Consider the following 12,846-nt stretch of genomic DNA (forward strand, 5'->3'; position numbering starts at 1 on the left):
GCTCTTTTCGCGTTTCGATCCAAGGAAAGTTCCCCCAAATTTGCGCTTTGTGGTTTAAGAAACGCCCCGTGCAACTTCACTCTTCGATGAAATTTGAAACAACGAAGGCGCAAAGCACGTACCCGGATGCGAATTTATGATTTCTAGAGAGCTTCACGAGTGACAGAAGTTTTTAAATGATCAATGGCTTCGTACGTATTCACAGTTTTACGAGGGGGGAATGTGACAAACTTTGTAAATTCATCAATTACATCACAGACATTCGCATTCCCGTATATAACGGTATCGCGGCGCGCGTTATAACTAAAACAACGATGAACATTAACACAGCTTTAATTCGAATAATGATTGTTCAACTGTTAATCGTTGAAAACCTTTCGGCACACTAAAATCCGAACTACAATTTTGTAAAGCAAAACTGTTAACTCTCTATTCGATTGAACTGAACCGTACACAGCATACAGTCCGCCTGATTAAATTCTGCCGACTTGCGGTTCCGTGGGTTGATAGAATTTTTGTTGCCTTGATGCATATTCCGATGCATTTCCCTCGAAAAAAAATGCACTCACTCGTTACGTTATTTTAGTACACATTATCACACACACTCTTTCAATTGTGCTACATACGACGATAATTTAATGACGGTCCGGCATTCGCTGCTGGGGAAAAGAGAAAGTCATAAGCGACCATTTGGCCGAACCGATACCGACCAACGAAAATCAATGAACATTAAGTTTTAACCTTTAACAACTTGAACGAACAATTTATTTTATTTCCACTGATGTTCCTTATCTATTAGTTCCAATTTTATTTCGTGACTCCTGGAAACGAGGACCGGGTAATGGTTTTGAGAATTTCTTGGTTGAATGTGAGCAAATATTTTAAACAGGTCAACCCATTTTCTACTTGTTCCCGCATAGAACGGAATTTTATATCTAAATGTTTTGAGCGTTTATGGCTAGTCGGCTTGTTGGCGGTCAGTGCCATACAACATATTTCCTTCGTAAAATGATATGGGATCTAACAATTTTACATCAATTGTGGATAACAATGGTTTAAGCCACAATGCTTTTTCCTTTGCTATGGCTTCCATGCAGCCATATATTCCGCTTCAGTAAAATATGCAGCAACTGAATTCTGCCGTTTCGCGTTCCAACTTATTACACAATTGTCGGATAATTTAAAATGACAACCAGTTGTGCTTTTACGGTCAATTTCGTCATTTACCCGGGCTGCATCGTTGGAGGTAATCAACACTTTTACAACACTCATAAGTTAGGTTCAGCTCGATGACACCTTGTACATGCACTGGTCAACACGATTACTGGACATATCGAAACAAATTTTATTTTCTAAAACAATTTTCTTTTAGGAAACCAAAACACATGCTAAATTTCCCTAATAGTTCTTTTACTTTGGTACCCGCGATGGCGAACCCTGTGCGGAACAGGGGGGCGGTGATTTCCGACACGAGCTAAAGAACGCGCTCCCTTGACGGGTGGTAGCACATGAAAGTATTGTGTTGTTCTGTGATAGCCGTGTAAACCCTGAATCGTTGAAGGGATCTTGATGGACTTCTACTAAGAAGTCCTGTGCGTGAGAACAGTGGCAAACAGGAGCAGGTATGTGGTTCGCCTAGGCTCATCGTTTACTAATGATAATATACACTTGGTGTATAACTGGGTGTTAATGATCATAATATGGTATTATTGAGATCCTCTGCGCTTGCCTGTTGATCAGGGTGCGGGCGCCGTTCCTTCCGTGTCTTGTATCTTTGTTATGTGCGGCCTGAATGGCACGGATAGGTTGGAGATGACCAATGTAAGGTAATCCCCTACCGTGTCCGTTGGGATTCCACCTGTTGGCCACAGGTGTGAGTCCGGGGGAGTCCATACTTATTTTAGGGGGCACTAGCTAGTTGTCGAAGACGTTCTTATTTCGATACGTAAACGCTTGGAATTGTTGCGAGGTATTAGGGCCTAACATACTTAAACAAGGTAGCCACGGTTAGAGTAGGGGGCCACATAACCACCGGTGAGTACACCTGAATTCGTTCTGCCTTGCAGTACAGTAATTGTGAATTATACTTTTCATGTGTTCCTCGTACCCGACGGGGTGCCATGCTGCCGCGGATGGAAATGCATTGTGACGACCCGTAGTAAGACTAATTCCTCCAAGGTAACCAAATCTGACCAGGTGTCAAAAATTACGAACAAGAACCGAATTTCACAATTTGTAGTTTGAGGTTTTTTTTTAGTGATAAAATAACGCGCTTCTTGTTGTTCAAACTTGATTTGACCAGTTGTGACGGTCCTGTTTAAAATTGCGCAAATTTTTAATTTAAAAAGCGATGATTATCCAATGTAATTGGAATTCATGATTTAGTAATTTCGTACGAAAAGGACTTTTTAATAATGAACGTGACCCTCTCCTGCTGCTAAAAAGGCTTGGCATCGTGATGGCACTGATTCAATCAAGTTATCAAAAACGCCTCGGAGAATTCCATTCCGTTCTTCAATTAGGGCATTTCGAATATCTAGGATAGTTCGAAGTGGTAAATTTCTGCTTGCAACGCGTCTTCCCAAAGTATCCCGAGCATACTCGGTTGAGTTTCCATCTGGAGAATTGGCGGGCCATACCATTATCTCGATTTTCATTTCATCTAATCAATCGTCCATGATGTTGGCGCGACGCGGACGACCAGTGTCCACGTCGCGATACGAATTAATTTGATGAATTGTGCTCCACTTTTTTCCATGAAAAAATACTATCGTTAATATAAAATTCCACAAAGAAATTAGAGTAAGGATTTTTTGTTTGTTGAAGTATTCGGACATAAACTGACTTCATATTGAACCGCTATACCTAAATATTTATGGCTATTAAAAATTTAATTATATTAATTTTTCAAAAGTTGCAACTAGTTGCTAAATCATTTATATTTAGAATTATATGAATATTCCTACTTACTCTGCCTTCGTGTATGAAATGTTAACAAGTACATATATGTTATTTTAAAATATTACTAAAACATGTGTGCCTTCGCCGGGCCCATTGATTGAAAACACGAACTCATTTGTTCAATTTACAAACTTTACTTTTTCCCACAAAGATATTTTCAGGACTTTTGTATTGATTTCTTCCTTTAAATTCCTATTTACTAAAGTATATTTGCGTTCACTACTTGTGAACAAATAATTTAAATTGATCCGCATATGTAACGTACACGTAAAAGTGTGTATTTGAGCAACTGGTGCGAAGAGTAAGTCGTTATCTTATAGGTATTTTTTGGCTTAGTATGTATTAAAATGACTTATTTCATCAGTGTTTATCGTAAATACCATTTTGCGGTCAATAATAATATTTTTAGTTATTGGTCTAGGTATCAACGTCCAAGTTATATTTTATTTGAAGAAATCTACATCTTCAGTTATTGTTTCTCCCATTCCATTATACACTTATTTATCGTTTAATTTTGATAACATTTTGATTTTTTTTTTAATACTATTTCAACACTAAGAACAATATATTCTCATGTGTCAAATCATCGTCCTTATACCACATTGACAGTTGTGGTTAATTTTTCATTTTTCCTAATACCCGGTATATTATTTAACTTTTTCTTATTTAATGGAGGTGACGGGCTCTTTACATCAGAGCTTGTGTCGGGAACATAATTTTTCCAAAGGATTGATCCCACTTTCACAAATGCATTCATCAATGCCACCTTGTTCCATGATAATTTGACTCAAATTTAATATATCCGTTTTACTGGATTCAAATTTTCCCGATATCTCATCAGAAGTACCTCCTGTTGGTGATTACGTCAGCGCTTTTACTTTGTACTCTCTCATCTGTATTTTTTATTTTGTTTGCCAACTCGTCCTTTTCACCCATGTTATCGAATTTTTCTTTCGACATCTTACATTTATACTAGGAAAAACACTATGTCACAAGTTACATTGAGAGATCATTTAAATTGCACATCTAATCAGCTGCGAAGTTTGTCGAAGAAAAACAGGTATGTCGATCAGCGTTTGTGCATATTTGGTCATCTAAGCAACTTACATTTGCTAATTTTTCTTTCCGGAATGCTTCCTCCGGAGAATTTAGCCATTCGTTATTTATTACTTTGATTATTTATCATTCGGCCTTTGCATTTTTTTTTCGTATTCCTTTCTCTGTTATCTTATTAATTTTGTCCGTTTTTTTTTTTTTAATCGATCTTCTTTAAGACCACAGCGTCGTTTGCGTTTAAAATCGGTTTCCTGTACCTACCGCAAAATGGTGTTCACGGCCGAGAAGAAAACGTTTACGATTGAAGCTATTTTCATAATGGAAATTAAATTAGTGGAGAATGGGTTTATGAAGTCGAACCCTGTTTACGAGAATTTCGTGAAAAAACTCCCTGAGGTTGCTGCAGATGAACCGAACTTCGCAAATACACAGAATTATTTTGTAGATTTATTCCGTGAAATTGGCAGCATTCAAAGAAGCCGGTGCAAGATCAAAATCACGAACTCCGGACACTGTAGAAAATGTAAGACAGATAATACATGAAAAACGGAATACTTCCTTGAGGATATTGTCACAGCAAATTAACTTATCTTATGGTACCTGTGACGAAATTCTCAAAAAGGACCTAAAATTGTTTCCTTACAAAGTGCAAGTGTTCTAAGAACTTCAGCCTTTAGATTATGAAACGAAGATAACTTATTGGTTCCATGAGACGATGAATAATAGTCTTGTGGTTCTATCATTCTTCAGTGATGAAGCTTGGTTTCATTTGTGGGGGGATATGTAAACTCTCAAAATATACTAATGTGGAATGAATTTAACCCTCACGTATTACAAGAATCTCCATTACATCCGCAAAAAATTGGAGTTCGAATTGCTGTCTCCCGAAGACGTTTAATTCGATCAATTTTCTTCAAAGAGAGTGTTACAACGGAGCGTTATCCAAACATGGTGGATGAATTCATTAATCAACTACTACACCCTGATGAATTACAACAGGGTTATTTCGAACAGGATGGAGCAACAGCTCATACAATCTTAGATTATCTAAGAGAATACTATTTCAATTGTTTGATGGGTACACACAGAGCATATCTACCCACCTCGATCCTCAGATCTTACGCTAATGAATTACTTCTTGTTCCAAACTTTAAAAAATAACCTTTTTAGACGATCAGTATACACAATCGCAAACCTTAAGAAACGGTTTAGAGCAGAACGTCCAAAAGTGTCCCCCCAGAAGTTCTGGGCAACGTCTTCGAGAGTAAGAACCGTCGGGTAAATTTGTGAATCGAAGTGAATGAACAACATTTTGAGCGATTATTTTTGAATTTTTTAACCAATTAGACATTTTTCATTAAAATGTGTCGTTAAAAAATAGCCTTAATGTTTAATCGAAATTTTGAAAATTAAAAGTAGATAAAGCAACGTAACCTGACTCGGCTACTTTATCAAAAATCAATTTCAACGTCGTTTTGCGGCATATGATCAAGCTAAAACCTACTTTTTCGCTATCTACATATCTTGCGTAAAATCCCACAACTGGTTAGATACGAAATTTAAATGATCCCACTGTATTAAATATATAGCTTTCTGGATTAAACGTCATACCCATTAAGTGCTTATCCGAGCGAAAATAGCTTTATTTGAGTTCCTCTCAAATTGGTGTTTTCCAGTTTTATCGCAATATCATACAATACAACCGGATATTCTCAAATTATTGTATTTTATTCATTGTGTCCACGTTTGTAGGTAAAATGACTAAACGGGGGGCAGTTGCTCTACTTTGGACGAGGTTTTTTTGGTTAGTGCCATATATCGTCGGTCTAATTTTTTTTTCGCAGGAATCTATGGCACTCTTAAGGAAAACATAATTGTTTTTTTTTTTTTACGCAGAACTGCTTTATTTCGCCGGATAAGTATGTTCTGCCGTTACCGCAACATAAATGAACAATTTTTAAGTCAAAATAAACCTCACTATTATTAAAGCAACGTAATCTTTAAAATATGAGGCGACAGATTTATTTGTCAACAAATAAGGTCCGGTATAGTGAGTATATTCATCAATGAAATGAACAAAGGGTTTATTTCAGTCTGTTGAAACGGAAGTTATGGGATTATATACGTATGCCTGAAAGCAATCCGTATCAATGGCTAATTAATTTGCCCGATTGACATTGGATCACATGAACATGGAAAAGTTTTTACCAAATACCATAAGTAACTTCATTAACAATGCTTCCATCTACGCTAACATTTCGAATGGTATAATCCAGATCGTTTTAGTGTGCTTTGCCACATACTTCTTGTAAATTAAAATGTGTTAAACTCATTTAAATTGCAAAATAACAAAATCGATACGTACAAATACATTATTCCCCGAAAACAACTGTTTAAAGCCCTGGAAAATTAAAAAGTATGCCCCATCCAACGGATTCGGAGAGCGGAATGGGTCCAGAGTTGCCGATTTGAACAAATAAATCAGAAATGTCCCTAAGGTATGAGTTGGGGCTCTATTCCAATTCACTTTATCAGGACGAAAATAAAGTTCCGAAACTGAGACAAAAAAAAAGAAACAATTAAGAATTGCTATTTGCTTAACTTTGTCGAACGACTCGGTGTTGGTGCGTTGGTTCTTAAAAGTGTGAATTAGTCTTACTTTACTGCTGAATGGAATTATGAACGAAGAAATTAAATCAAGTTCGGGCACAAGTCACAAAATGAAAAACGAATAAAATAAAATAAATTGAGTTCAAGCCAATGACACAGTGTAATGATCTAAAATCATCAAGCTTCATTACCATCGCAGAATATGTCACTTCAGGATTTTCTTTCAAGGTTTTCTTTTCCTGTCGATATGAAAACTTTTTTTTTTTTTAATTGAAAATAGCGACTATAAAATGGAAAACGAGCCATATTTCATAATAAAAAACGGTGACAAGAAATATGAGGAAACTTACTCAAAAATAGCGGTATATTGAACTAGTCTCGACTCTCACAAAATAGACAATCGAGACGCGGCAAATGGTAAAGTAAAGAAAGGGTATAGCAAGGTTAAAAAGGATACACTCTCTGAATCCCGGATCTGGTTTAAAACTTAAAAAACAGTCCGTTGACTCCCTAAATCAGAAGCAAAGTAACATGAGAAAACTCCAAGAGCCAGCAAAAAACTAGCGGATAAAAAGCATCAAATTCAAGGTCCTCGTGTTAGGGTAAAATTTGATATAAACATAAAAATAACGATAGTAATAACAATAATAAATATTTTATTATTCTCGTCATAACGCAGCAAAGTAGAGAGAAGATAATAAACGCTCAGTTAATCGGTCAAGTAGCACAAAATAAAGTAAAACAAACCAAAAAAAGGTCACCTGACCTAAAATGATTAACGTTTCAGTAGGGAACTTAAAAAAAAAATTTGTGGGCAGCAAACACGTAAAACATTTTTTTCGCGCCCTTGACGCCTGCCATTTCACATATTTGTGGTTTCCGTCTAAACTTAAAGCGCCGAACTTGTATAGTTTACGCGTTACAGTGAAACGTCGAATGATCTCGTAATGCGAAGCTCCAATTCGAAATGGCAGAAAAATCTGAGACACGCTAAAGCCCCAACTATAATTTTGCAAAGCACCTCTGCCAACCATATTCGATAAAACTGAAACGTATGCAGTATATACAGGTAGCTTGATTAAATTTTGCAGAGTTGTGTCCCTATGGGTTGATACAATTTTTGTTATGACTTGAATTTTTGTCAAGGGGCGATAATGGTCGATTTGTAAGCCTCCGAAATGTGTATCTCCCTCAGGCGCGCTAGGTAAAAATCCCTCTGCTCCACTCTATTTCGAAACATACCGAAGAAACTTGACACAATGTTCTGTATTTTTCTTTGTTTATTGCGGAAACCAAAACGTTTTCGAAACAAATTAAGAAGTTCTGCCAAAGCCTACATGTCCCAAGTCATTACGATATGAATCATATATCGCGTCACGCCGAGTGTACGAAATTTGAAATCGTCTCAAACTTTTATATAAATTCGGTTTTTATTAAATAAAATAAATGCAGTTCGTTTAATTTAACGCTTCTTTGATAATGGTTCTTTTGTAACTATGCGAGCGCCGTACCATTTAATTCTGTGGCCTTTATCAACGGCATGCGGGCATATATTTGACCTACCAAATTTTCCGTTAAAAAAAAAGCGTTAGCGATTGAAACGAGCAATTTTCAGAGTTTTTAACATACTTTGCTTACTGACATTCCGTACATTTTAGATTTGTGAATTTGCACATTTCTAGCAATTTTTCCCTGAATTCCGAAAATTGAGACAGATTCGCCACGGAACGTTAACAAGAGTGCTCGTCGGAAACCTGAATGCGTAGTGGGTGTCATTCTCAGTTAGTTTTAGCTGAGCAATGTGATAATATGCAATTTCAGCACAATTATTCCTCGACTATTTAAACCGATCGGAGGCAGGAATTCTCTAATTAAAAAATGGCCGACATAAGAAAACTGTCGACGACGAACAAGGGCATAATATTTTGTATAAAGCGAGACAACGACGAACATCAGTTATGTGGAGAGCGAATTTTTCTCTATGAATACAAACTTCAGACGTAACATTTTTATGAGATTTTTCTAAAATCAATTTTCATTCAATTTCCAACATTCCAACAAAGTTGGCAACTTAACAACAGAGCTCTCTGTCCAAGAGTGATGTCATTAACTCGCAAAATATTGCCAGTCTAGGACAAAGGCACATCGCGCCGTTGCCGCTTTTATCTCCATTCAAGAGGAGATCGACTAACTGCAGACTGTTGGAAGTTGAGCGTTTTATTGAGGTCTGAGTTATGCGCTTTTCACATCGTTTAACGGGAATGCGTGACTCTTGGAGTAACCGCAATTCATATATTGCCTCACTAAATAAGTAGTAACTGGTTCCAAAGTTTCTCTATGGTTAAATCGGCTTGCCTGTTTCGAAGTTAAAGTTTGTTCAAATGTGTGTCTTCAAGAATGAATATATTGGAAAGTCGGCTCAATTTACCGACGCCGTTGCACGCGCCAATTCGGACTATCTAGTATGTTATATTCTACTAGTATACACATAATTCCAAAGGAAAAGCGAATAGCGCATAATAAGAGCAATTTCTTGTAGATATACAAAAGGGCTCCAATTCCAGTTCGTAACCGTGGTACTTAGATTACGCGTCGGTTGTCGGTTTACTGAGGTAAAAGACGGGACAAAGCTTCCTATATCATTTTGCTATTGCATTAATGTTGAGTCAAATTCTACCCTACTCGAGCCATAACGTAGTTTTGCTTCATTTTTCAGCAAACAGATAGCTAAAACACGTTGAAATATTCATATTTCCTTTAACGTTGTGTGGTACATATGCCTTAGACGAATTCGAAGACTGCGTTTTTCCCTAAAAGGTTGTGTCGATTAACGATTCATTAATTAAAGGAGAACCTTCCATAAGGTGCCAAAAGTAACTGGTCAATCAAAATTGGCACAAAAAATGGCTAATTTTTAATTCTCTGAATATTGTCAGATTTTAGAAAAATTTCACCCTTACCTGAAAACTTAGTTTAAAAACTGGCAAAACGTAGTCGGCCTTCAGCTCGAGTCAAAAAACATTTTACATATTCAAACTGTCCTGACACCTAAGATACACATTTATATATTCATGAGTTTATACAGGGTGTTACTTAATGATAGGCCGTAGGTCCAAAAGTGCATTCCTGAACTAAATTCTAACAGAAAAGTTCATGCAAAAATGTGTATTTGAAAGTCTGCTTTTCAAGATACAGGATGTCAAAATAAAAAAAAAAAAGGATTCGTCACTCGATGAGGAAAGGAGCAACAACTTGTACAAAATCGGGAGGTGGTCATTTCTAATTTTTTTTTTTTATATTTTGTGAATAATTTCTTTTAAATTGTTATTCCTTTTTATTTATAAGATTGTAAAAATTGTTTATAAATACATACTGTGCAACGAGCAAAATTAATTTGATTTCGTTTTAATAGTGTTTTGATATACAGTAAAGTGGTTTTTATTATTTCTTTCGAAAACAAAGTAAGGCACGAAGTAATAACCATAAACAGAAAAGTTGTACTTTAAATTGCTTAATAAAAAAAAAAACGAAACTTTCCAAAAATCAGTGAGGTACATTTTTTCGTCAATCTATTCTTAAGACTGCTCCGTGGAACGCCACTGGAACTCACAATTGTCATCTAGTTAGCGCCAACTTAGCGTCTTATTATAATTAACAAGAGAGCCAAATTTCAACTAAATCGGCAAAAGGATCTTTGAGGATATTAACAAAAGACCAATATATATTTTTTTAGCTCTGACACTCTGTATCTTGATACCCAGACTTTCTACGACATATGTGTATACGAACTTTTCTATTTGAATTTAGTTCAGGAATGCGCCCTTGAAACTTCGGCCTATCATTAAATAACGTCCTATACATCCTTCTTTTCATCTCTTCCTTTCAGGTTGCCTATAAAAAATTGTTCACTCATAAGATCAATGGCTATCATAAAACGCACGGACGACAATATGGTATTCTAAAGCCCCGAATCTTCTGAATAGCAATTCGCATTCATATATGACACGTTTTGAGTTTTAATGGGCGCATTCAGAATTTGCAACGGTCGAGCGCTGCAGCGCTTAAAGTTTAATTTCGCCAACAGCTTTTTGTCTCCTAATTCGAATCGACGATGAGGTATTAATAAGGCCTTGTGAAAATTAGCGATTAAAAATTTCAGATTAATGCACTTTACTGATTTAAGTGAACGAAGTGTAACCGTCACAACGAAGCGCTACCCAACGATCAAAGACTTCAAACTGCCGTTACTGTAAGTGGGTACGTTTAATACGAATTTTTACATAAAACTATGGGTGGACCGTATTGTTTTCGAGTTTGGTAAGTTACTGTGGAGTACATAAGCCTCACGAACTTCCACATTTCACACAAAACATCCTGTATGTTTGAACACATTCCACTTTGGATAAATTGAAATTTTAAAAAACAATTTCGGTTTTAATTCGTTAGAACTTACCGCTTTCCACTTGTGCGAGGCTTCCCATAATCGATTCCAGAACTATTAACACTGAAACAAGAAAAAACATGTTCAGGAATATTTAAAGTGTATGTAACATGAACAATTTGAAACAGTTTGGTACAAGCACACAAATACAAGCTGGAATTTTGTAGAGGCAACATGTGTCGTAAATATGGATCGACAAAAAATATTAATGCAATTGACGGGTTCGTTCCAAAAACCAGACAAGGCCAAAAACTAAAAACTAATTTTATTCCGGTGTTTTTTCTAAAAAAAACGTGTGCTTTATTACGTAAGAGGGGGTGGTTTTTGCGGATATTTAATACTCTGTCCAGAAGAATCGACCGTCGATTTCACCTCTCAAACGATATTAAAAGCAAAAACAGCTACAGCTATTTTGGACTTTTTTGGTTTTTGTAATAAACCTCTCAATTAGTCATCTGATTTATGTTTTATTTAAATAGGTAAACTCTGCACTTAAAGTATTGAATCCTAGTGAATATTTGTATTATATTTGATAACATTATACATTCTGTGACTTTAACGCAATTACACGAAACTGCACGCAATTCATGTTTTTCCCGTTTGTGTTTATTAGTTTAAATTATAATAATAGTTTTTCAAATGCCTACGTATGTTAATAATTGGAAGGGAATATTGTTCCATTGACAAAATAAATTAGTCCTAAAAACGTTATTCGGAAGCTCGAATAATTGCTTCAATATAACAAAGAAAAGTGCAAAACATGCATAATAATGAAATTCTATAGAACTTTAAACTACCAGGTCGATAAGAAAGGAATAAACTTAACTGAGAGCTGTAAAACAGGTAGAGAGTGCCTCACTATGACTACACTAAGTTTGTGCATCGAGTGTTGGGCAGAAGGCATCGTCAAATAAAAATTATTTTATCATTTTTGCTTCATGCGCAGGTATTGACAGTTCTCTAACGATTACTGGAAACACGCGAAGGTCGGCACCTGCGCACAATCTCGGTAGATGTGCGTGACCAGAGAATGACCGTTGTGATTATTTTCCAATATCCTAAGCGTCACATTGGGGACGAAATAGGCAATTTTAATTGAAACTTCTTGCATAATTTACGAATTGTCCTGTAGAGAGTGGCAATAATTTTACTTTAACAAAAATTAAATAAACATCACTAGCACCTTTCTGAATACTTTAAATTGCTTACTTTCGTACTAAACCACTTAGAGCGCATAATCATAAAGTTTTTTTTAATATGCGCTTAAATTTAAAGCTTCTAAGCGTGAAGGCCGTCGCCTAAAGAGCATATTTTAAAGGTGAGGCCTCAAAAGTAGTTTACAAACAGCTCAAAACTGCCTCCGTGGAGTTTGCGGTTAAGTGCAAAGTTCTTCGACGAACTTCATCTCGCCGGGAAATACGAGATGTACTCGGAAGTAGTGAATAATCGTCTTAAGTTGAGAATTATAGTCGGACTAAGTATAGTTACGGCTTATAATTGCTATTGTTACACTAGTTTGGAAATGTTATTAATACGCAAAAACTTTCCGTTGGAACCGGGACAAACACGAAAGCTTCTTTAGGATAAAAATACATGAGTTGCGCTTTTCTCGTGGAAAAAAAACAATTGAAACGTTGCAGCTGATGGATTAATCATAGATTGTTTACCTTATCAGCAATCGATCAGAAGCGATTGCGATTTAATTTGCCTTGAGAGTGTGTGTTTGCTTCCATTTACCCCGTATGGATGCTGTTCATCTGTTCGGTATTAAGTGGGAG

The 12,846-nt window shown here is 36.2% G+C and overlaps 1 protein-coding gene across 4 annotated transcripts in view; it reads right to left on the reverse strand.

Annotated features, from left to right (window-relative positions):
- Positions 1 to 12,846, reverse strand: part of Neto (Neuropilin and tolloid-like) — a 109,370-nt gene that overhangs the window by 37,183 nt on the left and 59,341 nt on the right. For all 4 annotated transcript variants that reach the window (XM_066295218.1, XM_066295227.1, XM_066295208.1 and 1 more), the window contains exon 3: positions 11,081 to 11,131. In XM_066295218.1, the coding sequence (XP_066151315.1) occupies positions 11,081 to 11,131 (51 nt within the window). The remainder of the gene's footprint in view (positions 1 to 11,080; positions 11,132 to 12,846) is intronic.

The sequence above is a fragment of the Euwallacea fornicatus genome, chromosome 2 (assembly GCF_040115645.1).
Source record: "Euwallacea fornicatus isolate EFF26 chromosome 2, ASM4011564v1, whole genome shotgun sequence".
Lineage (NCBI taxonomy): Eukaryota > Metazoa > Arthropoda > Insecta > Coleoptera > Curculionidae > Euwallacea > Euwallacea fornicatus.